This window comes from Agelaius phoeniceus, chromosome 6, assembly GCF_051311805.1.
Source record: "Agelaius phoeniceus isolate bAgePho1 chromosome 6, bAgePho1.hap1, whole genome shotgun sequence".
NCBI classification, from domain to species: domain Eukaryota; kingdom Metazoa; phylum Chordata; class Aves; order Passeriformes; family Icteridae; genus Agelaius; species Agelaius phoeniceus.
The window spans coordinates 9,815,001-9,840,220 of NC_135270.1; the positions used below are offsets into that span (position 1 = coordinate 9,815,001).

At 52.9% G+C, this 25,220-nt stretch overlaps 5 protein-coding genes and 1 pseudogene across 5 annotated transcripts; 5 read left to right on the plus strand and 1 right to left on the minus strand.

Annotated features, from left to right (window-relative positions):
• Positions 1-73: 73 nt before the first annotated feature.
• On the plus strand, positions 74-1,169 carry LOC129121322 (mas-related G-protein coupled receptor member H-like). The gene is made up of 2 exons (XM_054634507.2): positions 74-420; positions 460-1,169. The coding sequence occupies exons 1-2, from the start codon at positions 74-76 to the stop codon at positions 1,061-1,063; spliced, it is 951 nt and encodes a 316-aa protein (XP_054490482.2). The 3' UTR covers positions 1,064-1,169.
• Positions 1,170-4,565: 3,396 nt separating this feature from the next.
• Positions 4,566-5,846, plus strand: LOC129121329 (proto-oncogene Mas-like; the record flags this gene model as incomplete). Its single annotated transcript, XM_054634514.2, is given in 2 exon segments — positions 4,566-5,221; positions 5,223-5,846. Coding segments are annotated over 2 exon segments (987 nt in total), but the record flags the coding sequence as incomplete, so codon positions are not given.
• Positions 5,847-9,026: 3,180 nt separating this feature from the next.
• On the plus strand, positions 9,027-16,671 carry LOC143694254 (uncharacterized; the record flags this gene model as incomplete). Its single annotated transcript, XM_077179434.1, has 2 exons — positions 9,027-9,134; positions 15,002-16,671. Coding segments are annotated over 2 exons (726 nt in total), but the record flags the coding sequence as incomplete, so codon positions are not given.
• On the plus strand, positions 9,384-11,429 carry LOC129122255 (mas-related G-protein coupled receptor member D-like). The gene has a single exon (XM_077179628.1). It carries the CDS (start codon positions 9,492-9,494, stop codon positions 10,425-10,427), a length of 936 nt encoding a protein of 311 aa, XP_077035743.1. The 5' UTR covers positions 9,384-9,491; the 3' UTR covers positions 10,428-11,429.
• A 1,558-nt stretch (positions 16,672-18,229) lies between the features above and the next one.
• On the minus strand, positions 18,230-19,233 carry LOC129121332 (mas-related G-protein coupled receptor member A-like; annotated as a pseudogene).
• A 2,465-nt stretch (positions 19,234-21,698) lies between these two features.
• LOC129121333 (uncharacterized) lies at positions 21,699-25,219 on the plus strand. Its single transcript, XM_077179632.1, has 2 exons — positions 21,699-21,800; positions 23,119-25,219. The coding sequence occupies exon 2, from the start codon at positions 23,230-23,232 to the stop codon at positions 24,148-24,150; it is 921 nt and encodes a 306-aa protein (XP_077035747.1). The 5' UTR covers positions 21,699-21,800; positions 23,119-23,229; the 3' UTR covers positions 24,151-25,219.
• Position 25,220: the final 1 nt, after the last annotated feature.

The following is a 25,220-nucleotide window of genomic DNA, read 5'->3' on the forward strand; positions in this document are numbered from 1 at the left end:
CTCTGGCTCCCCATCTCTCCCTAGGAGGTGGTGGGAAAGGGAGAAGGCAACTGCTGGGAGCAGGATCATTCCCATGGAGGAGAAGAGCACAACAAACCTCACCCTGAACAACACCATTTATGGTTCTCTGGATTGGGAGGAATACATCAGATCGGAATGCTCCAGCATTCCCTCCAGCCTGATTGCCTTTGCAGGGGTGTGCCTGGGGATCTCCCTCTGTGGGCTGGCAGGGAATGGGGTGGTCTTGTGGTTCCTGGGCTTCCACACAAAGCAGAGCCCTTTCACTGTCTACATCCTCAATCTGGCTGTTGCAGACTTCTCCCTGCTCCTCCTGTTTCTCCTGCTTCTGTTGGCTTTTCTGTCCTTGGCAGCCTTCTGCACATCTTTGTTTCCTTTTATTCATCACTATCAGCGTTTTGTGTTTGTCCTTGGGTTCCCGTGCCACGTGTTTGACCTGAGCAGCCTGGGGCTGCTGGCAGCCCTCAGCGTGGAGCGCTGCGTCTCCGTCCTCTGCCCCATCTGGTACCGCTGCCACCGCCCCCGGCACCTCTCGGCCGCCGTCAGCGGGGCCCTCTGGGCCCTCGCAGGGGCTTTTGTTTGCTCCCTCTACCTCGCCTCCACCTACGCTGAAGACTCTGGGACCGTCCTTGCAGGTGTAGCCCTCGCCATTAGCGTGGTTTTTTCCCTCATGATGTTGGTTTCCAACCTGTTCCTGTTCCTCAAGCTGCGCTGTGGCTCCCGGAGGCGGCAGCCGGGGAAGCTCTTTGTGGCCATCCTGCTCAACGTCCTGCTGTTCTTTGCCTTTGGCATCCCTTTCTGCGTGGAGGTTTTCCTCAATCTCCCTGATTCCGGTGATTTATTCCCAGAAGACCCCTCTTTGTTCCTGGCATTGCTGAACTGCTCCCTCAACCCTGTGATTTACGTGCTGGTGGGGAGCTGCCGGCGGCGCCGCTTCCAGCGCTCGGTCAGAGTCGCTCTGCGGAGCGTGTTTGAGGAGAAAGCCGGGAGTGACGAGGGGAGCCACGGCCCTGGGGACACTGTGGTGGAGGCGACAGCTCTGTGAGGCACTTCTGCACATGTGGCCCTGGCAGATGTGGCACCTCAGAGACAGCCAGAAGTATTGGAGCCTATGGCTCTGAGCTGAGTCCTGTTCCTGTATTCCCCATGGAATGACCCTCATTGCCTTGGCCCGAAGAAATAAACTCTGATGTACTGATCTTTTTAATTTTGTTGCTCCCCTGAAATCAGATTTGGATTTTTTCTTTTTGTCTCTTTTCAATGTGGTAACTCCTGCCCCAGATTTTATTGAATAAACAACATCAGGGATTTGCTGCAGAGTTTGTCCCTGGGAAACAGCATCTGAAACTGGCTCATTTCCTTAGTTTTTCCCATTATAAAGGCTCTGGATCATCTGTTAGGAGGGCAGGTATCTGTCCCACACCAGAGCTCTTCCAAAGGCTAGTGCCTGCAATGTCTGGAATGAGCCATCTGTTGACATTTCCAAGAACTGCTCATTCCTTCTAGGAAAAAACAGTTTGTCTTTGTGTCAGGTTCTTCTTAGCAAACCTAATCCTGAAATCTTGTCTTTGAACAGGCTCATATCACCACCTCGCATTGCACAGGTGGATTTTTCAGACTCTGCAGGACAAAACCTATGATTTCTGTTTCAAATATATTTTTCCAATATAATACCCCAATTTCAGTGGCACTGGACATTCACCACACAGTTTCTAAGAGGATTCATGCAATAATCAATTCTGTGTGTGAGCTGGAGGCCTGGCACAGAGAAGAGGGATGATCTAGGATTTCAGCAATGTCATTTCTTCTGAGAAGAGGCAAATCAATGCTGCTCTCTTGGCTTTAATCCTTAGAAGTTGCAGGTTTCATCTCAGTCATCCTCTACACTCCACTGGGAGTCTGACAGCAGCCTACAGTGAATTCCAAGGAATTCCTAGAAAGCTGAGGTGAGATGATTCCCACCCAGGCTGACATGTGCCTCAGGGATCTGGGATGCTCCTGCTGGAAATTGCTGGCCCTGGGACCAGAACTGTCACCTCTCTTCCTGCTGACACCGTGTTTGTGTCCCCAACTATGGCATCTCACATCCCCTCAGCAGCCCAATCCTTTCAAGGGCAAACAATTCATGATCCAGGAGCTGATGGGGCTCCAGGAGAGTTGGAGAGGGACTTTGGACAAGGGCATGGAGTGACAGGACAAGGGGGAATGGCTTCCCACTGACAGAATGTGGGGTCAGATTGGATGTTGGGAAGAAATCCTTCCCTGTGAGGGTGCTGAGCCCCTGGCACAGGTTGCCCAGAGGGATGGGGTCAGGTAAAAACAAACACAAGGGCTCCCATGTCTGAGCAGGAGGAGGATGAGCCCCAGTGATGGGCTGGAAAGGGGATCACAGCACCCCAAAATGTGGTTCCTGATGGCTTTCATTGCATCATCAAGGGGATTGACAGTAATTAGGGTGGGCTCTAAGTGCTACTGACCTGGCTGCAAGCAACTGACTGCTGTCCTTCCCTTGGGCTGTGTGAGCCTGCATTGCAATGACAGAAATGGGAATTCTCAACTCAGTTTGCTTTCTTGGGGCCAGGGAAGGTTTTGGCAATGATCCTGAAAATCAACCCAGAATGGGAGGTGTTTCTGAGAAGCACCCAGATGCTTGCACAGTGCTGTGAGCACTTCCAGCACTGCCAGCAGCATTCCAGCACCACCAGCCCCACCAGCAGCTCTCTGCTGCTGGAGGGACAGTGACCCCTCAGGGTAGATAAATGAGGAATGGTAGAAACCTCCTGAGAGAGGGGAAGCATTTGGAGAATGTCCCATTTGGAAAAGAGTTTCTAATCAGGAGGAAATGGGGAGCCATTCAAAGAAATCTGCATGTCGGGCTACTTCCGCTCTGACAGAAAAAAAAAGGTCAAGACAAAAAAATCACAGGAAGGGAAATTCTGACGTAGCCAAAGATTAAATTTCCGACTCTCCCACCAAGCCTTGCGAAACAACACCAAGACAGGGCACGGAGAGGAGCCAGCAGGACGGGAATGAGGAGCTCCTGGTGACCTGGGCACTTTCTCCTTCATGTCCCTGACCTGCCAGGAGCCGCTTTAGGACATGGATCCCAAAGGAGCAAGAGGTACCAGGAAGCGCCGCTGATCTGCACAGAGCCCTTTGCCTGCTGCTGCCCCCCAGGGAACAGGTCAGTGGAATGTTAGACTTCCTCCCTACCCCACCTTCCCCTCCTGCAGCAGCTGCTCTGTTCCTGCCACCCTCTCCCGCTGACCCCAGGGCCCTCCCCAGCTCCTCTCTCTCCTCCTGTGCATCCCGTCTGTGTCCTAATACTGAAGTGGGCCAGAACAAACTTTCTAACACAATGCAGAGCATGAGGAAGCAGCAATTCTTGACCTGCACAGGACACAGAGGGATCTCTCCTTGTATTTTGTGTATGGTGAGGCTTTACAACAGGGTATTAATCCATTAGAACCACATGTAGGCATTAAAAAGTTTTTTTTAATCTAATACATAAACACCATTTTCCTAGAACTCATTTCCATGCATCCACCTCCTCCTGCAAGTCCTTTTATGATCCTGGAGGTTTATTAAGCAGGTTCTCTCTGGTGGTCATATTCAATGAATGCTGCCATATTAAAGGTGCCCTTGCCTTGAATTTTTCCTCTGGCCATGCACTGTTGCCTCTTCTTCCAGAATTTACCCCAAAACCACTGCAGGCTTCCTTATCTGTTTCTGCACTGGTTCCTGTCATGTTTGTCATCCTGTGTGCCAGCCTTCACATCCTGTGAGAAACAACCGCCCACTTTTTAAATTTTGAAAGGTTCATTAAACCTTAATGAAAAAATGCAACAAAAGGACTGAATAATCAGAAGCAGGCCTGGGAGCTTCCTCATGGCTGCCTACCACGTGTCTGGCTGATCTTCAAGATGGATGCTTCACCTTTGATACCCTGGGGGTTGCATCAGCTAAACCTGGCCCCTCCCAAAGTCTGTCACTCAGCCCTTCTTTGTGTTTATTGCTGGAGCCTGCTCTCTTGCAACTTGACTCGAGGGTCAGGTGTTCTCATGCTGCACCTCTTCCCCCCAGCAACAAGCTTTTGTACACCCCTTCTTTCTACCTGTCCTAAATGACTCAGGCTCTCTGAGGAAACAGTACAGAAGGGAGAGAAGGGGAATATGGGGAGAACAGGGGACATCTAAACAACAGACTACAATAACATAATTATATATCAATCAAGCTTCTCTTAATATTCACACAGTATTCATCCCTTAACTGTGAGAGCCAATTATCTCATTATCCGTCTATAACACATCCTTTAAAATTTTGGCCACTTTGCTTTTGAAGAAATTCAGAAGAAGTGAAAATGTTTATTTTCTCTGTTATTTATCAGCCTCCTGCCAAACAGCCCAACCCTCCCACCTCCCTCTCCCACCCCACCATTTCCACCGCCCTCCTCCCCTGCACATCTCACTCCTCCCCACTGAATCCTTCCCACTGCAGGCAGCTGCTGAGGAGCTTCATGGTCCATCCCTGGATTCTCCAAGCACTGACTGCCCATCCACTCTGACCACAGCCAGGGGCCACATCCCACTGCCTGCCCAGCGTCCATCCATGGCGATGAGCATCATGTCCCCCCTGACAACTCATGCACTGATGGGCATGATCTGTGTGAGACAGATGTTACTGATGTGGCCATACACAGTGTGACCCTGCTCATCGGCCTCTGTGGGCTGGCTGGGAACGGGGCTGTCATCAGCATCCTCGGGTTCCGCATCCACAGGGACACCATGAAACCCATCACTGCCTACATCCTTGACCTGGCCATCATCAACTTCATCTTCCTCATCTTCATGGTCCTCTCCACTCTGCTCTTCCTGCTGGAGGATTTCTCCTGCTCCTCCATCATGCCCCCAGCATCCATACACTTCCTTTTCCTCCTCTTCCGGATGTTCCACAGCGTGGGGCTGTACCGGCTGACGGCCATCAGCATCGAGAGGGGCAGGTCCATGCTCTGCCCACCTGGGCTCTTCTGCCACCTTCCCCAGGACCTCTCATGGGTGGTGGTCAGCGCCGTGCTCTGGGCCCTTTCCATCACTGTCATCGCTGCCATTTCTGCGGTGAATTCCCTGTGCCAGTCACAGGAACACAAGCTCTGCCGGGGGGCTCTCATCTCCCTGTACATCCTCAACTTCCTCGTCTTTGCTCCATCCAATCCTCTTCATTCACTTCAAGGCTAGCTCCCAGCAGCAGCAATCCAAGAGCCTTGACATCATTGTCTTCCTCGCTGTGCTCCTCACTCTCCCCCTCAGTCTCTGGAATTTCCTGCAGCAGCTCGGCTACACCACTGTGTCCCCCCGGGTGGTTCTCCTGTTGGCCTGCATGCACAGCAGCATCCACCCCTTCATCTACATCTCAGTAACAAAGTGCTGGAGGAACTGCTCCATGGGGTCCCTCAGGGAGTGCCTCCAGAGGGTCTTTGAGGAGCCAGAAGGGAGCACTGTCCCCAGTAATGATGCCACCAGGGACACGGGGACCTGAGCCTCTTGAACCCTTCAAGTGCCCCCATGCAGGACCATGGGGCAGGGACTTAGGATCACCCTCCCTCCCTTATTCCTGCAGGGAAAGGGAGCAGAGGCAGTGACAGGGGCCATGTGGGAGGCATGCTCTGCACAGAGCACATTGGAGCATGGATTTGCTTCTCCCTCACAGGTCCTAGAGCACTTTACCCCCAAAAGAATCCTTCCCAACACGGCTGTCACCCAAAATTCCCCCTGGCACCTGGTTCCTGCATCCCACTGACCTCTGATACCAATAAACAGCACCGTGAACCCCAAGCTGCCTTTGCCCCCTCTGCCAGCACTTCCTGGCTTCCTCTGGCTGCTGCTGCCAGCCTGGAATGTGGCTGGAGGGAGGGAACAGAGAGGTAGTTAGCCAGGAATTCTGTGATTGTTTAGAAATTTCTGTAATGAACTATGTTTAATTAGTCAAGGCATATTTGACTGTGCATTTTAGCTGGTTTTGATTTAGATCTGTGTTGGTTGAGTGTCAGTAGAAAACTTATCAGCGCATACCCCATAGAGAACTTACTCAATAGAGGGAGAACAAAAATCAATAAAGTACTTTTAATGGTTCTCATATAACTAGAAAAAATTGGATGTCATAGAATAAGAATGATATCTTGAGAGGTTTAGGATTTCAGCGTCCTATGCATACCAAAAGACGTAATTAAAAAATTGCAAGACATAAATTGCAATGGCAATAAGAGAGCCATTTCCTAGGCTTGTACATCAAATTTGATAAAACATTGTTTACTGGAAAAAAAAAAAACCCAGGTTATCCATTTAACTAAGATTGATGGCATATTCTAGTAGTAATTAAAAGGAACAAAACAACTATACCATTATTTAAATATTGGGACCACATTTGGGAGTATCTGTAAAAAATCTTGGATTCTATAATGCATAAAAATGCCTGAAAAGTGTTGTTTCTTTGAACCTGTCTATGGCAAATATATTTCCAACATGTTCACAATTTTGACTCAAAATTGTTACTAGTCTAACACGCTTTTGCTGTCAGACTTAAAATGTCTTGGTTTCAGAGGGGACACAGCCATGGCTTGTGCTCCCTGCAGCAACCATGATCCCCAGAGCTGGGCTGGCACGGACACGATGGCCCAGGGGCTCAGCATTCCCCACCCCGAGTGCTCTGTCAGTGTCACAGCAGAGATCTCCCCAGAGATCTTTACTTTTCAGTTTTGTCAGCCAGGAGCAAAGGTGTCTCTGCCTTCAGAAATTCTTCCTCTCCACTGCCTGCAGCTGCTCCCTCAGCAGGCTCAGGTGGTGCAGCAGCAAGGAGAGGAGGAGGCCGTGCTCCTCAGCACAGCCACCCCCTTCCAGGAGCAGGGTGACACCTGTGCTTGTCACCATGGGCTCCACGGGGCATCACCCCCCTCCCTGGGGCTTCCCTGAGGTCACCAGCCCCACCACACCCACACCTTCTCTCCAGCCCCACCACACCCCACACCTTCCCACCACATCTTCCCAGCAGCTCCATCATGTCCCAGCCCTCCCACACCACCCTCCCATCCCACTCCCCATGCAGCCCACCCACCTCCCGTCCTTCCCATCCCTCCCAGCCCCGTGCCTGAGGCTTCAGTCCCTCCCCACGGGCTGCTCACCCCAGGTTGCCCTGGAAGCCTTTGGGGCCGTGTTTCTCTTGGAGATGCCCCTCCCCAGCTCCATCCCTGGTGTCCAGCCCCCCAGCCTCCTTTGGACACAAACAAGAGGCACTACAGGGATGGCTTGGAGTGCCCAGGGTGAACCTTTTGAAGGCCTTTCATCAATGCCTCCTTTTATTCTCTTCACCTGCCCTGGCCTCTGTTCTAGGGAGCCAGCCCAAGGCATCAGACACACAGGGGCTTGAGGGGCCAGGAGGGCTCTGGGTGCCACCAATCCCAAATCTCCCACTGGACAGCAGCAGAGCCCAACAGGCCACACCTGCAGCCAGGGAGTGGCCAGGGACTGGGAACCCATCGGGATGGCATGGCATGGCATGGCATGGCATGGAGAGTGGGGTGGTGATAGGCATGAGATGTGATGCCAACATCAGACAGAATAAAGTCCCTAACACCAACCCATGTTGTTACCAAGGGAAGTATTGGGCAGCAGGACACGCAGAAGGATCTCTCCTTATTTCTGTGTGTGTTGTGAGACTTTACAACAGTGTTTTTATCCTTTATAACCATAATAGACAATAAATGTTTTTCTTATCTAGTACATAAACACCATTTTCCTAGAACTCATTTCCATGCATCCACTTCCTGCTGGGCATCCTTTGATGCTCCTGGAGGATCGTTCAGAGGAGTCTTAGGTGGGTGTATTAACTGAGTGCTCTGATATTAAAGGTGACCTTGCTTTGACCTTGCTTTTCCTTTGGCCATGCACGGTTGCTTATTTTTCAGAACTTGCCCCAAAACCACTGCAGGCCTCCTAAAATTTTTCACCACTGGCTCCAGGCACATTCATCATCCTGTGTAGTCCTGCAGAGTACATTGGAGCTGGGGGGCTTTTCTCCTCCCTCCTGGACCATAGAATCCTGTGGCCAGGAGGAACAGGGACACTGCCGGGGTCCCAGGTGAAGCACGGGAGGAGTGGGATTGACAGGAGAAAAAGTCAGCCCTGGGTGGGTTCGGGGGTGTCAGAGCAGGCTGGAGGGGTCAGGAGAGGGTCAGAGGGGGCTGGAGGGGGTCTGGATGCTGGCAAAGCCAGAGGAGAGCAGAGCCTGACAGGCCACCCTCGGAGTGGGGGAGCGGCTCCATCTGGGAAACCTGTGGGATGTGATAGGATGGGGTGAGGATGGAGAGCAGGGTGGGAATGGGGTGCAGAGATTGGGATAGGATAGGATAGGATAGGATAGGATAGGATAGGATAGGATAGGATAGGATAGGATAGGATAGGATAGGATAGGATAGGGACCAGCTCAGCTCTGCTTCCTTGGGCCGTGGAGAGGCTTTGGCAATGACCCCAGAGCTCTTCCTGGAACAGGAGTTGTTTCTGAGAAACAAGCAGCTGACTCAGCAGCACTTCCAGCACTGACAGCATTCCAGTGCCACCAGCACCACCAGCATGCCTCTGCTGCTGGAGGGACAGTGACCCCTCAGGGAAGAAAAACAAGGAGTGGTAGAATCTTATCAGGAGAGGGAAGGCAGTTGGAGAAAAGGACATTCTGCAGGGAAGCAATGCTTCTCATCAGGAAGAACTGTGGAGTCATTTGGAAAATATTTCATTTGAAGCTTCTGACAAAAGCCACTTCTTCTGTAGCAAAAAAAAACCCCTTGGTAAAGAACGCTGAGGAAGTGAAATTCTGATGTAGCCAAAGCTGCAATTTCCAACTTCCCCCATGACTCCACGGAGCCCTGGGGAGCAACACCAGGGCAGAGCACAGAGAGGAGCCATCAGGACAGGAGTGAGGAGCTCCTGGTGACCTGGGCACTTTCTCCTTCATGTCCCTGACCTGCCAGGAGCCGCTTTAGGACATGGATCCTAAAGGAGCAAGAGGCACCAGGAAGCGCCGCTGATCTGCACAGAGCCCTTTGCCTGCTGCTGCCCCACAGGGAACAGGTCAGTGGAATGTTTGCCTTCCTCCCTACCCCACCTCCTCTCCTGCAGCAGCTGCTCTGTTCCTGCCACCCTCTCCCAGTGACCCCAGTGCTCTCTCCAGCTCTCTCCCTCCTCTGCCCTCTGCTTTGCTTCTGCATCCCCTGACAAACAGCCCAACCCTCCCACCTTCCTCTCACACCCCATAATTCCCACTGCCCTCCTCCCCTGCACATCTCACTCCCCCTCACCGAATCCTTCCCACTGCAGGGAGCTGCAGAGGAGCCGCATGGTCCATCCCTGGATTCTCCAAGCACTGACTGCCCATCCACTCTGACCACAGCCAGGGGCCACATCCCACTGCCTGCCCAGCGTCCATCCATGGAGGTGACCACCGTGTCCCCATCTCCTGCCTCACCCACTGAAGAAGATCATCTCTGTGAGACAGATGCCACCACCGTGGCCATACACAGTGTGACCCTGCTCATCTGCCTCTGTGGGCTGGCCGGGAATGGGGCTGTCTGCTGCTTCCTTTGCTACCCCTATTCATCCATGAAGAGCACCAACCGCTGGATCCTCGTGCTGACTCTTCTGGACTTCCTCTTCCTCCTCATTCTGTTGCCCTCCCCTCTGCTCTTCCTGGTGGAGGACGTGTCCTGCTCTATCATCCTGCCCCTGCAGTATGTATGGTTCCTCTTCCAGGTGCCACTGGTGTCATACACCTTTTGTCTGTACACACTGACATTCGTCAGCATCCTGAGGTGCAGGTCCATTCACTGCCCGCTCTGGCTCTGCTGCCACCATCCCCAGCACCTCTCATGGGTGGTGCATGCCCTGCTTGGGGCCTTCCTCATCACTCTCATCGCTATCTTTGCCACCATGATTTCTCTGTGTTTCGTCCAGCGATCTGAGCACTGGTGGGTGTCTCTCATCTCCATGCACGCCTTCAACCTTCTCCTCTGTACCCCCTTCCTGCTCATTTCCAGCACAATCCTCTTCACTCATTTCAAGCCTGGCTCCCAGAAGCCACAACCCAGGAGGCTTGACATTGTTATCTGCCTCATTGTGCTCTTCACTCTGCCCCTCAGCCTCTGGAACTTACTGGAGTACCTCGGCTACACCATTGTGCCCTCCCAGGTGGCTTTCCTGCTCACCTGCATCACCAGCAGTGGCAAACCCATCATCTACTTCTTGGTGGGGAGGTGCTGGAGGCCCTGCTCCTTGGGGTCCCTCCAGCTCTCCCTCCAGAGGGTCTTTGAGGAGCCAGAAGGAAACACTGCCCACAGCCATCATCCTGCCATGGACACAGTGCTCTGAGTCTGTTGATTCCTCCTGCTGCACTGCTGAAGGACCCTGGGACCGTGGCTGAGAGATTCCTTGAGTCTCCTGATCAATAAATACCCACAGGATCACCCTGCCTGTGCTGGTGCATCCCCAGCCCCTTTCCAGGCCGCTCTGGGCTCTGATCCATGCTTGTGAGGCCTCAGCCTGGAGGAGCAGCCCCTGGGCTCAGCTCCTGTGGTGCTGATCAGAAACACCCTCTGCTCCCAGGAGCTGCTGCTGTCCAACGACCTCCTGGGCTTTTATCAACAGCCTTGGAAATTACTGGAGTGCCCTGGATGCCACAGCATCCCTGCTCTGCCACTGTCACAGGAAGCTGCCGGCCCCAAGCGTGGCCAGGGTGAAGCATTGCTGGCAGTGACGCCCATCCCTTGGGGCCCTGGGAGCAGCGGCCCCAAAGGAGACCCTTGGAGCTCTCCCGGGCCCAGCAGCGCTGAGCAGGAGCTCCCTGGCACCGGGGCCTCTCCCAGCTGGGATCTCTCCCGTCTGCTGCCCTCGGCTGATCCCCAAACGCCCACGGCTCCTGGGCCCAGCCCCCCAGGGCTCCAGGCCCAGCCCTTGGCACAGGCAGGAGATGCAAAGGGATCCGCAGGGAGCATTTCACTGCCTGCCAGGGCAATTGCTCACAGGGACCTTGCACTGACTCTGCCTGCCTGCCTGGCTCTGTGCACACACGTCTGCATCTGCTCTGGCAAATGTGCCAGAAATGCTGCTCTCCCAGCTCTCTTAGTGCCTGAGACATCTGATTGGGGCAGGCCTGGAAGCAAGGATCAGGCATAAATAAGGTTAAATGCTTCTAAGTGATATTCCTCTGCTGAATGCCTCAGTTTAAGGTGTAACTGAAGTGCTGTTAAGTTGGAGTGCTCTAAAGCTTTTAAGCCATTTTCCTTTTAATCCTTACCCTCGCTGTCCTTTTGTCACCTGGCCTTGCACTCACACACAAACACACACACAGGGACTGCAGTTTGGTGTGCTGGTGCTTAATATTAAACCTGGTTTTTACTGATTTCCTTGCTGGTGCTTTTGTGCCTTCACAAATTCTTTCTCTGCCCTGGCTTTGGCCTCCCTCAGCAGGCTGGGATGGTGCAGCCCTAAGGGGAAGGGTGGATCCATGCTCCTCAGCACAGCCACCCCCTTCCAGGAGCAGGGTGACATCTGTGTTTGTCACCATGGGCTCCATGGGGCATCAACCCCCTCCCTGTGGCTTCTCTGAGGTCTCTGAGCTGGGGTGTTCAGCCTGGAGAAGGGAAGGCTTCAGGGAGACCTTAGAGCCCCTTCCAGGCCTAAAGAGGCTCCAAGAACTGGAGAGGCTTTGGACAAAGGCCAGAAATGACAGGACAAGGGGGAATGGCTTCCCACTGCCAGAGATCAGGGTTAGGGGCAATATTGGGAAGAAATTCCTCCCTGTGAGGGTGCAGAGGCCCTGGCACAGGTTCCCAGAGATGCTCTGGCCTCCCCATCTCTGGAGGTGTTCCAGGCCAGGCTGGATGGGGTTTGAAGCAGCCCTGTCTTGTGGAAGGTGTCCCTGCTTGCAAAGGGGTGAGATCAGGAAAAGACAACCACAAGTATTCCCAAGACTGAAGAGGAGGAGGAGGAGGAGCTCTGGTGAAGGGCTGGAAGGGACACCACAGCACCTCAACATCTGGACTCTATTGGCTTTTATTGCATCCTCAAGGCTACTGACAGTAAGAAATGTGGGCTCTGATGCTGATAACCTGCTGCAAGCCTGTCTTGGTTTGGCACGGGCCGTTCACTCGCCTTCTCCTGCTCTCAGCTGGGCAGAGGAGAGGGAAACAAAACTTATCAAAGGAATCATGAGTTGAGATGAGAACTGGGAGAAAAAACACTCTTTGCAAAAAAACGGGTCAAATTTTCTGGTATCAAGTAAATTTATTAATAACAGATTCAGAAGATGGTAATGAGAATTAAAATAAAGCTTTAAATCACCTTTTTTCCCCCCAGCCCCTCATTCTTGCCCATTGACAATGCAGGGAGACAGGGCACAGACGTCCTTCACCAGCTTTGAAGCACTGCCAATAAAACACCGTTTACCTGGAAAAAACCTGGGTTATCCATTAAACAAAGAGAGATTGCATATTCTGGGAATAATTTAAACCATCAAAACATTGATATCATTATATAATATATTGGGAGCACTTTAGGGTGTATCTATAAAAAATCTCTGATATTATAATGTATAAATATGCCTGGAAATTGTTGTTTCTTTGGACATATCTATGGCAAATATATTTCCAAGATGTTCACAATTTTGACTCAAAATTGTTATTAGGCTAACACGATTTCCTGTAAGACTTCAGTGTCTTGGTGTCTGCAGGGACACAGCCATGGCTTGTGCTGCCTGGAGCAACCATGATCCAGAGCTGAGCTGGCATGGACACGATGGCCCAGGGGCTCAGCATTCCCCACCCCGAGTGCTCTGTCAGTGTCACAGCAGAGATCTCCCCAGAGATCTTTACTTTTCAATGTTGTCAGCCAGGAGCAAAGATGTCTCTGCCTTCAGAAATTCTTCCTCTCCACTGCCTTCAGCTGCTCCCTCAGCAGGCTCAGGTGGTGCAGCAGCAAGGAGAGGAGGAGGCCGTGCTCCTCAGCACAGCCACCCCCTTCCAGGAGCAGGGTGACACCTGTGCTTGTCACCATGGGCTCCACGGGGCATCACCCCCCTCCCTGGGGCTTCCCTGAGGTCACCAGCCCCACCACACCCCACACCTTCTCTCCAGCCCCACCACACCCACACCTTCTCTCCAGCCCCACCACACCCCACACCTTCTCTCCAGCCCCACCACACCCCACACCTTCTCTCCAGCCCCACCACACCCACACCTTCTCTCCAGCCCCACCACACCCCACACCTTCCCACCACATCTTCCCAGCAGCTCCATCATGTCCCAGCCCTCCCACACCACCCTCCCATCCCACTCCCCATGCAGCCCACCCACCTCCCGTCCTTCCCATCCCTCCCAGCCCCGTGCCTGAGGCTCCAGTCCCTCCCCACGGGCTGCTCACCCCAGGCTGCCCTGGAAGCCTTTGGGGCCGTGTTTCTCTTGGAGATGCCCCTCCCCAGCTCCATCCCTGGTGTCCAGCCCCCCAGCCTCCTTTGGACACAAACAAGAGGCACTACAGGGATGGCTTGGAGTGCCCAGAGTGAACCTTTTGAAGGCCTTTCATCAATGCCTCCTTTTATTCTCTTCACCTGCTCTGGCCTCTGTTCTAGGGAGCCAGCCCAAGGCATCAGGCACACAGGGGCTGGAGGGGCCAGGAGGGCTCTGGGTGCCACCAATCCCAAATCTCCCACAGGACAGCAGCAGAGCCCAACAGGCCACACCTGCAGCCAGGGAGTGGCCAGGGACTGGGAACACATCGGGATGGCATGGCACGGCATGGCATGGCAGGGCATGGCATGCGATGGGAACCCATCGGGATGGCATGGGATGGGATGTGGAGTGATGCCAAAATTAGACAGAATAAAGTTCTGTTTGAAGAAATCCTAACATCACCTAATGTTGTTACCAAGGGAAGTATTAGGCAGCAGGAAATGCAGAAGGAGCTCTCATTATTTCTGTGAGTGTTGTGAGATTTTACAACCGTGTTTTTATTCATTATACCCATACATAGACATCAAAAAGTTTTTCTATCTAAAGAACACCTTAAACATACAGGTAAATACCATTCTTCTAGAACTAATTTCCCTTCATCCACTTCCTACTCTGAGTCCTTTGATGGCCCCGGAGGGTCATTAAGAGGAGCTTCTGGTGGTTGTATTCACTGAATGCTGTGATATTAAAGGTGACCCTGCCCTGAACTTTTCCTTTGGCCATGTGCTCTTGCTTCTTGTTACAGAACTTGCCCCAGAAATAATGCCGACCTCCTTATCTGTTTCTGCTCTGGCTCCAGGCACCTTTATCAAACAGGGTCCACGCCTTCACATATTTTTATCTATTTGCCCAGTTAGTCTTCAGGCAACGTCAGGAGAGTTGAAAATGTTTATTCTCTCTTCTTTATCAATCCCCTGCGCACCAGCACATCCTCCCTCCTCCCTCTCCCATCCCACCATACCCACTGGCCTCTTCACCTGCACATCTCACTCCTCCCCACTGAATCCTTCCCACTGCAGGCAGCTGCTGAGGAGCTGCCATAGTCCATCCCTGGATTCTCCAAGCACTGACTGCCCATCCACTCTGACCACAGCCAGGGGCCACATCCCACTGCCTGCCCAGCGTCCATCCATGGAGGTGACCACCGTGTCCCCATCTCCTGCCTCACCCACTGAAGGAGACAATGTCTGTGTTATCGATGCCAGCGATGTGGCCACACACAGTGTGACCCTGCTCATTTGCCTCTCTGGGCTGGCTGGGAACGGGGCTGTCATCGGCCTCCTCAACCTGAAAAGAGGGAACGCTGGCTTCTTTGACCTGGCTGTCATTGACTTCCTCTTCCTCCTCTTTGCAGTCCCCTCTGCCCTCCTCATCCGGATGGAGGACGTGTCCTGCTCTCCTGTCGTGCCCTTGATGTACATGAATTTTGTTTTTCAGTTGTCATTGGTCTCCTACTACTGGGTGCTGTTCAGGCTGATGAGCAGCATCCCTGTGTGGTATATGCACAACCTCTGCAAGCTCTGCTGCCACTGTGACCTTCCTCTGCGCCTGATGTGGGTGGTAGACACTATCCCATACTGGGCCATCTTGGCTCTCTTCACTCTCATTCCCACAGTGACATTCTTTTGCTCATCACAAGAGCAGGAGCACTGCAGGGCAGCTCTCATCTCCATGTACACCCTGATCCTGCTCCTCTTTGCTGCACCCGTGGTAATTTCTGGCACAATCAATTTCATTCATTCCAAGCGAGGCTCCCAGCAGCAGCAGCAGCCCAAGAGGCGCGACATCGTTATTGTCATCACTGTGCTCCTCACTCTCATCATCAGCCTCTGCAATTTCCTGCAGCAGCTCGGTTACATCGCTGTGTCCTCACAGGTTGTCTTCCTGCTCACCTGCATCCACAGCAGCATCAAACCCTTCATCTACTTCTTGGCAGGGATGGGCTGGAGGCCCTGCTCCAAAAAGTCCCTCCAGCTCTCCCTCCAGAGGGTCTTTGAGAAGGGAGAAGAAAACACTGCCCACAGCGATGATCCTGCCATGGACACAGTGCTCTGAGCCTGCTGATCCCTGACACTGCTCTGCTGAAGGACCCCAGGAGACCCCACAGAGGCTGAAAGTTTACTTTAATCTCCTGATTAATCAATATCCACGGGATCACCTTCCCTGTGGTGCTGTATTCCTGCAGGAGAAGGGAGCAGGAGCATTGCCTTGGGTGACTTTTGTGGGATGCTCTGCAGGGAGCACATTGCAGCATGGCTTTCCTCCTCCCTCCTGGATCCACATGGCTCCAAGCAGTGCAGCTGGGCTCAGTGCTGTTCCCCAGCTCCATTCCCCATGGAATCACCCTCATGGCCTTGGCCCCAGGGAATGAACTCCCTCTCCTTTGCCTCAGCAGATGAGTTCCATGGTGTTTTCAGGGAGCTCTTGCCTGCAAAGAATGGGACACCTTCATCCCTGGGGACACACCCAGCACAGGGTGGCAGTGATTTCCCAAATCCCTGCAGGGCTGGTGCCTCTGGATGGCAGGAGAGGGGTTGGGATCACAGGGAGCATCCTTCCCCTTCTGTCCAGCAGAGCCAGCCCTGCATTCCCAGCTGATGGGAAGGGACACCAGGTAGGGCTGCAGAGCTGGGGAGGGACAGCAACATTCCCTTATCCTTTCCCTGGGAATTTGTCACATTCTTCAATTCCAGAATTGAATCCTTCTGAGCAAAGTGCAGCGTTGACAGTGAACTCCACTGAACACCTGTGCCTGTATCCAGAAAGTACATGGAATATGGAAATTCCCATCAGCTGATGCTTGGACCATTTAATTGCACAGAAATTAGGGGGTTGTGCTGCTCTTCTGCAGAATGGGGCCATCCATCCTCTGGCTCCCCAGCATCAGTGTCCAGGGAAGCCCTTGAGCACCTCCATCCTGAGCCTGGCCACCCTCAGGAGGAGCTGCACAGCCACTCTGCACAGCAGCTTCAGCCACAGTCCAGCCTGCCCTGATCTTTTCATTCTGGAACCACCCCTCAATCAGATTTGGATTCATGGTTTTTGTTTCTTTCCACTGTGGTAGTTCCCACCCTCAGAATTTGTAGAATGAACAACAACCAGGCTTCCCTGCAGAGTCTGACCCTGGTGAACAGTGTCCAAAATGGCTCATTTCCTTCTTTGATCCCATTCCAAAGCCTCTGGCTGGTCTGGGAGCAGGGCAGCTACCTGTCTCATACCAGAGCCCTTCCTAAGGCACGTGCCTGCAATGGCTGGGATGATGTTGGCACTGCCAAGAGCTCCTGATTCCTCCTGGGAGAGACCTGGGCAGCAGCCACAGCTCTTGCTCAGGGGGAAGTTGTCCCTCCTTTTCCCACTGCCCTAAATCCAGGGGAAACCAACGTGCCACTGCTTCTGGAAAGGGAAGTGAGAGTGAAAACCATGTGTGGAGTCAGGCTTTGGAGACACACTTGAGGTTAAACAGCTAAGGAGCATTTATTAACAGAGTTGTTAATAATTAACAGAAGAGACTTTGATATCTAAGAGGGTTTTTCTCTCCCTGACTCCCTTTTCCTGTCCATTGGAAAGACTTTCCATGGTGGAATCTCTTGTCCAGGGAGGAACAACTCAGCCAGGGGGTTTCTCCCAAGGCAAGTGCAGAAGGACCATTATACTTCCATGTACTTTTTCTGCTTCCCAGCACCTTCCTTGTCTCCAGAGCCACCCAGGCCACTCCCTACCTGAGCTTCCTTTCAAAAGAGCAAGACTTCAAAGCAGAAGCTTTCCTGGTTGCCTCTACCCATGGAAGAAGGAGAGATGGAATGAGATGATCTCTACCGTTCCTTCCAACCTGTCCTGAGGTGACTTTATGATGCTGAATTGTGTCCCCATTCATCTGTTTAGCCCAGAAATAGGTTTTGCCCATTTCAGACTGGTTCTTGAGCAAAGAGGGGGAGAGCAGGTGCAGCAGTTTGTTTTCAGAAGCTGCGCTCACTCCTCCCCATTCCTGCTCCCAGACCGTGCTGTCTGCAGCACAGACATGCAACACACAGCTCTCCTTTGCTTTTGGTATTTTTTGAACTAGCTGAGGCTGAGAAGTTCCCTGGACTGTGGTTTTCCTTTTGCTTGGAACTGTTCAAACCTGCCCAGGACTGAAAACCCAGAAGAGCACTGGGAGCTCACACCTGTGGCCCAGCGGGGCCTGGGACGCGGCATTTTCCAGCACCAGGGGGACTGATAAGAGACTGAGTGAGCCAAACTACACTCCACAACAAGGACTTGCTGAATTTGCCACCTTTTAAGAATAGCATGGGATTTTATGGTTTAATATTCTTTTCATTTTTTATCCTTGTGAATACTTTGCTTGTTAAATAAACAATTTTTTCCACTTTTCTTTGAGGAAATCTTTGCCCGAACATGTTGGGGGGGGCTGCTTGAATTTGTTTACTAGAGGGAGCCCATTCAGAGGCTTCCTCCCAAATTTTCCCTAAAGCAGGAAACAACCCAAAGCATTCCATGAGGATTCCTCGTGTCACTCACTACCACCCCAGGCAGGAGTGCCCCTGCTGCACACAACACCAGCCTGGCAGAGCTCAAGGAGCATTTGGACAATGCTCTCAGGCACAGGCTGGGATTCTTGGGATGTCCTGTGCAGGGCCATGTGAGTCCCTTCCAACTCTGGATATTTTATGGTTCTATTTTAGGCTGAATATCTTTCATGATGATTCCACTTGATGATGACTCCACTGTGTTGTCCCTGTGCCCTGGCTCTGGCACAAAAGCCTCAAAAGCCCTCTGCAAGGCAACACTACCAGAGGAGGTGAATTCCTTTGCACAGCTCCCAGCCAGGAAGTGAATCAGAGGGAGGGCAGAGCTCTTGGCACAGGTGAGCAGGAGAGAGGTGCTGGCGGCAAAGACAGAGAAGTCAAACGCCCTCAGCAAGAGCCAGTGCCCAAAATCAGCAGTGAAGAAGGGGAAGGGCATGACAGGAGCAGCAGGAGCAGGGCACAGAGCTTCCCTGGGAGCTGTTTCCATGGGCAGCACAGGAGCCTGGCCATCAGGGCCAGAGCAGAACAGGTCAGGCTGAGCACTGAGAAGAGGCAGCTCAGGACCGAGGCCATGGGCACCAAAGAGCAGCAATGGAGGGGGGCAGTGAGCAGGAAGGAGAGCAGCCAGAGCAGGGCACACAGAGCATGGGGAAGCACTGCGAGCAGTGGCAGGGCCAGCAGGACACGCGAGGACAAACAGAGCTGTCACAGCACTGAGGGCTGTCAGACAGGAGACAGCGGCAGTGAAAGCCAAGAGGATGGGCACCTTCAGCCCAGCTGTCACACCCCACGAGCCCAGCTGCTGGCAGAAGCTCTCTGGGACAGAAAAGATCCCCAGGGGGATGATGATGGAGAGCAGGAAGGTGAAGCCAGCCATGGCCAGGCTGAGCACATAAGGGGTGATGGGGTTCCTGTGGATGCAGAAGCTGAGGAGCCAGAGCACAGCCCCATTCCCACCATTCCACACAGGCACAGCAGCAGCAGCAGCAGCAGTGGGACAGGCACTTTGCTCCACTGCCTGTGGTCACACTGGCTCCAGTTGCCGTGGCTCTCCTCACTCCAGCTCCCCTTGGATGCCTTCCCACCGGGCTGGCTCCAGCAGGCAGGGCTGGCTCCCTCCGTGCCAGGGGACAAAGTGCTCATGGTGACACCTCTGCTGCTTCTCCTGCCCTCACACAGCTGGAGGGGTGACACACAGAGACACCAGAGCAACGCTGCTGTCCCCCAAACGTGGCTTTTCCCATCTTTTCCCAGCCACAGCTTCCATGTGGAGCAGCACAGGCAGGGCTGAGGGACAGGACAGAAGGCAACTAGGATGTGGGAGCCTGGTCTGGGCTGCCTGGCACAAAAGCCAGGGAGATACCTCCTTCCTGGCTGTGGACAGGACACAGCTGGAGGAGGAAAACAAGTGGAGAAGGAAGGAATTGCCCATGGAGATATCAGAGAGCAAATGACTTTGGGATGGATCTGAGCTGGACTCTCAGGTGTCAGTTGATGTCACTGAGCTGATGGATTCCTTTATCAGGACACTCGTTTCAATATTCCCTCCCTTTTCCCACACTGTTTATAGCTTTCACTTCCCTACAGACCTCAGCTCTGCCCCCAAAATCAATCACCAGGTTCCACCCAATGAGGGGGCCCTGATTAAGGTGGAAGAGAAGCGTCTGACCTTGTTTCCTCTGGCAGCCTGCAGAACTTCCCCGCAGCGCACTGCCCTCAGCTCCCAGCCTCCAGCTGCTGTCCCTGGGCCGGGATCTGCAGGAGCTTCCCTGGAATGGTCCCTTGGGAAAGGGGAGCGCGGCCCGCGGGGTGAGCCCGAGCGGCGCCCGGCGCGGGCTCTGTCCCAGCTCCTGCCACAGCCCCTGCTCTCCGTGCTGCCTCGTGTTCCCCAGGGCTCTCACACACAGGCAGCTGCCTCAGAGCTGCCACGGCCTCAGGCCTCTGCTCCTCAGCTGCTCTTCACTCTGCCCGGGAAATGAGCAACAGCAGAGAGCCCCAGCAACCACACCTGTGCCCAAAGCGCTTTGGCTCCATCTCAGCTTCTGTTCTATTTTATAGCAACCTCAACCCCAAAATCTTGTCTTTTGAACTGCATGAACTTGTCCCCTGTCATCCCCTGACACAGATCCTTATGACCCTGCACAACAAATGTGCTGTTAAACTTCTATTTCTGTTTCAAATGTGGTTTCCCCACTTGTATACCACAATTTCAGTGGCACCGGACCTTCACCATTCAGTTTCCAAGAAGATTCATGCAATCATAAATTCTGTGTGTGAGCTGGAGCACTGGCACCCAGCAGAGGGATGATTTGGGATTTCAGCAATGGCATCTCTTCTGAGAAGAGGCAAATCCATGCTGCTCTCTTGGCTTTAATCCTTAGAAAGTTGCAGGTTTCATCTGAGTCGTCCTCTACACTCCCCTGGCAGTCAGACAGTAGCCTACAGTGAATTCCAAGGAATTCCTAGAAAGCTGAGCTGACATGATTCCCACCCAGGCTGACATGTGCCTCAGGGATCTGGGATGCTCCTCCTGGAAACTGCTGGCCCTGGGACCAGAACTGTCACCTCTCTTCCCTGCTGACACCGTGTTTGTGTCCCCAGCTATGGCATCTCACATCCCCTCACCAGCCCAATCCTTTCAAGGGTAAACACTTCATCATCCAGGAGCTGATGGGGCTCCAGGACAGTTGGAGAGGGACTTTGGACAAGGGCATGGAGTGTCAGGACAAGGGGGAATGGCTTCCCACTGATATAGGGTGGGGTCAGATTGGATGTTGGGAAGAAATCCTTCCCTGTGAGGGTGCTGAGGCCCTGGCACAGGTTGCCCAGAGGGATGGGGTCAGGTAAAAACAAACACAAGGGCTCCCATGTCTGAGGAGGAGGAGGATGAGTCCTAATGAAGGGCTGGAAAGGGGATCACAACACCCCAAAATGTGGTTCCTAAGAGCTTTTATTGCATCATCAAGGCGATTGACAGTAATCAGGGTGGGCTCTAAGTGCTGCTGACCTGGCTGCAAGCAACTGAGTGCTGTCCTTCCCTTGGGCTGTGTGAGCCTGCATTGCAATGACAGGAATGGGAATTCTCAGCTCAGTTTGCTTTCTTGGGGCCAGGGAAGGTTTTGGCAATGATCCTGAAAATCAACCCAGAATGGGAGGTGTTTCTGAGAAGCACCCAGATGCTTGCACAGTGCTGTGAGCACTTCCAGCACTGCCAGCAGCATTCCAGCACCACCAGCCCCACCAGCAGCTCTCTGCTGCTGCAGGGACAGTGACCCCTCAGGGTAGATAAATGAGGAATGGTAGAAACCTGCAGAGAGAGGGGAAGCATTTGGAGAATGTCCCATTTGGAAAAGAGTGTCTAATCAGGAGGAAAATTCATTCAAAGAAATCTGCATGTCGGGCTACTTCCGCTATGGCAGGAAAAAAAAGGTCAAGACAAAAAAACTCACAGGAAGTGAAATTCTGACGTAGCCAAAGATTAAATTTCTGACCCTCCCACCAAGCCTTGCAAAACAACACCAAGACAGGGCACAGAGAGGAGCCAGCAGGACGGGAATGGGGAGCTCCTGGTGACCTGGGCACTTTCTCCTTCATGTCCCTGACCTGCCCGGAGCCGCTTTAGGACATGGATCCCAAAGGAGCAAGAGGTACCAGGAAGCGCCGCTGATCTGCACAGAGCCCTTTGCCTGCTGCTGCCCCACAGGGAACAGGTCAGTGGAATGTTGGCCTTCCTCCCTACCCCACCTTCCTCTCCTGCAGCAGCTGCTCTGTTCCTGCCACCCTCTCCCGCTGACCCCAGGGCCCTCCCCAGCTCCTCTCTCTTCTCCTGTGCATCCCGTCTGTGTCCTAATACTGAAATGGGCCACAACAAACTTTCTAACACAATGCAGAGCATGAGGAAGCAGGAATTCTTGACCTGCACAGGACACAGAGGGATCTCTCCTTGTATTGTGTGTATGGTGAGACTTTACAACAGGGTATTGATCCATTAGAACCACATGTAGGCATTGAAAAGTTTTTCTTTTCTAATACATAAACACCATTTTCCTAGAACTCATTTCCATGCATCCACCTCCCCCTGGAAGTCCCTTTATGATCCTGGAGGTTTATTCAGAGGGGTCTCTCTGGTGGTCATATTCAATGAATGCTGCCATATTAAAGGTGCTCTTGCCTTGAACTTTTCATCTGGCCATGCACTGTTGCCTCCTGTTCCAGAATTTGCCCCAAAACCACTGCAGGCCTCCTTATCTGTTTCTGCACTGGTTCCTGCCATGTTTGTCATCCTGTGTGACAGCCCTTACATCCTGTGAGAAACAACCGCCCACTTTTTTAAATTTTAAAGGCTCATTAAACCTTAACAAAAAGTGCAACAAAAGGACTGAATAATCAGAAGCAGGCCTGGGAGCTTCCTCATGGTTGCCCACCACGTGGCTGGCTGATCTTCAAGATGGATGCTTCACCTCTGATAGCCTGGGGGTTGCATCAGCTAAACCTGGCCCCTCCCAAAGTCTGTCAGTCAGCCCTTCTTTGTGTTTATAGCTGGAGCCTGCTTTCTTGCAACTTGACTCGAGGGTCAGCTGTTCTCATGCTGCACCTCTTCCCCCCCCAGCAACAAGCTTCTGTACACCCCATCTTTCTACCTGTCCTAGATGACTCAGGCTCTCTGATGGAAAGAGTACAGAGGGGAGAGAAGGGGACTATGGGGTGAACATAGTTCTAAACTTCTAAACAACAGACTACAATAACATAATTGTATATCAATCTAGCTTCTCTTAATATTCACACGGTATTGATCCCTTAACTGTGAGCGCCAATTATCTCATTATCCATCTATAACACATCGTTCTAAATTTTGGCCACTTTACTTTTGAACAACTTCAGAAGAACTGAAATGTTTATTCTCTATGTTATTTATCAGCCTCTTTCTAACCAGACCAACTCTTCCACCTCCCTCTCCCACCCCACCATTTCCACCGCCCTCCTCCCCTGCACATCTCACCCCTCCCCACTGAATCCTTCCCACTGCAGGCAGCTGCTGAGGAGCCACATGGTCCATCCCTGGATTCTCCAAGCACTGACTGCCCATCCACTCTGACCACAGCCAGGGGCCACATCCCACTGCCTGCCCAGCGTCCATCGATGGAGGTGAGCACCGTGTCCCCATCTCCTGCCTCACCCACTGAAGGAGATCATCTCTGTGAGACAGATGCCACCACCATGGCCATACACAGTGTGACCCTGCTCATCTGCCTCTCTGGGCTGGCTGGGAATGGGGCTGCCATCGGCCTCCTCAACCTGAAAATCTGTAACTATCGCATCTTTAAGCTGGCTGTCATTGACTTCCTCTTCCTCCTCTTTGCGGTCCCCTCCGCCCTCCTCATCCTGGTGGAGGACGTGTCCTGCTCTCCTATCCTGCCCGTGCTGTACCTGAGTTTCCTCTTCCAGCTGTCAGTGGTGTCCCTGTACTGGGGGCTGTTCTGGCTAATAGCCGGCAGCAATGTGTGGTACATGGACAAGCTCTGCAAGTTCTGCTGCTGCTGGGAGCTTCCTGAGCGCCTGGTGTGGGTGGTGATCAGTGTCCAATACTGGACCGTCTTTGCTCTCTTCACTGTCATTCCCACGGTGACATTCCTGTGCCCATCACAGCGGCAGGAGCACTGCAGGGCAGCTCTCATCTCCATGAACACCATCATCCTGCTCCTCTTGGCTGCACCCATGCTCATTTCCAGCACAGTCGATTTCATTAAGGCCAAGTGGGGCTCCCAGCAGCAGCAGCCCAAGCGGCGCGACATCGTTACCTTCATCATTTTATTCTTCATGTTCCTCTTCACCATCTGGTATTTCCTGCAGCAGCTCGGTTACATGGCTGTGCCCTCCCAGGTGGTTTTCCTGCTCGCCTGCATCCACAGCAGCATCAAACCCTTCATCTACTTCTTGGTGGGGAGGTGCTGGAGGCCCTGCTCCATGGGGTCCCTCCGACTCTCCCTCCAGAGGGTGTTTGAGGAGCCAAAAGAAAAAATAGCCCACAGAAATGATCCTGCCATGTACACAGTGGTCTGAGCCTGCTGATCCCTTCCACTGCTCTGATAAAGGATCCCAGGAAAGTGGCTGAGGGGCAGTTCTTGAGCCTCTTGATTAATCGATATCCAGGGATCACCCTCCCCATGGTGCTGTATTCCTGCAGGAGAAGGGAGCACAGGCATTGCCTTGGGTGATTTTTGTGGGATGCTCTGCAGGGAGCACATTGCAGCATGGCTTTCCTCCTCCCTCCTGGATCCACATGGCTCCAAGCAGTGCAGCTGGGCTCAGTGCTGTTCCCCAGCTCTAATCCCCATGGAATCACCCTCATGGCCTTGGCCCCAGGGAATGAACTCCCTCTCCTTTGCCTCAGCAGATGAGTTCCATGGTGTTTTCAGGGAGCTCTTGCCTGCAAAGAATGGGACACCTTCATCCCTGGGGACACACCCAGCACAGGATGGCAGTGATTTCCCAAATCCCTGCAGGGCTGGTGCCTCTGGATGGCAGGAGAGGGGTTGGGATCACAGGGAGCATCCTTCCCCTTCTGTCCAGCAGAGCCAGCCCTGCATTCCCAGCTGATGGGAAGGGACACCAGGTAGGGCTGCAGAGCTGGGGAGGGACAGCAACATTCCCTTATCCTTTCCCTGGGAATTTGTCACATTCTTCAATTCCAGAATTGAATCCTTCTGAGTAAATTGCAGGGTCGATAGGGAACTCCACTGAATTCCTGTGCCTGTACCAGAAATTACATGGAATATGGAATTTCCCATCACCAGATGCTTGGACCATTTAATTGCACAGAAATTAGGGGGTTGTGCTGCTCTTCTGCAGAATGGGGCCATCCATCCTCTGGTTCCCCGGCACCAGTGCCCAGGGAAGCCCTTGAGCACCTCCAGCCTGAGCCTGGCCACCCTCAGGAGGAGCTGCACAGCCACTCTGCACAGCAGCTTCAGCCACAGTCCAGCCTGCCCTCATCTCTGTCATTCTGGAACCACCCCTCAATCAGATTTGGATTCATGGTTTTTGTTTGCCTCCATCGGGGTAATATCCAACCCAGAGTTTGTAGAATAAACAACATCCAGGCTTCCCTGCAGAGCCTGTGCCTGTTTAAC

Bases quoted from the DNA above. Each gene is read 5' to 3' on its own strand.
- LOC129121322 (XM_054634507.2), top strand. From the start codon at position 74: ATGGAGGAGAAGAGCACAACAAACCTCACCCTGAACAACACCATTTAT. The intron at 421-459 runs GTTTGTCCTTGG...GTTTGACCTGAG, and splicing joins CATCACTATCAGCGTTTTGT to CAGCCTGGGGCTGCTGGCAG.
- LOC129122255 (XM_077179628.1), top strand. From the start codon at position 9,492: ATGGAGGTGACCACCGTGTCCCCATCTCCTGCCTCACCCACTGAAGAA.
- LOC129121333 (XM_077179632.1), top strand. From the start codon at position 23,230: ATGGAGGTGAGCACCGTGTCCCCATCTCCTGCCTCACCCACTGAAGGA.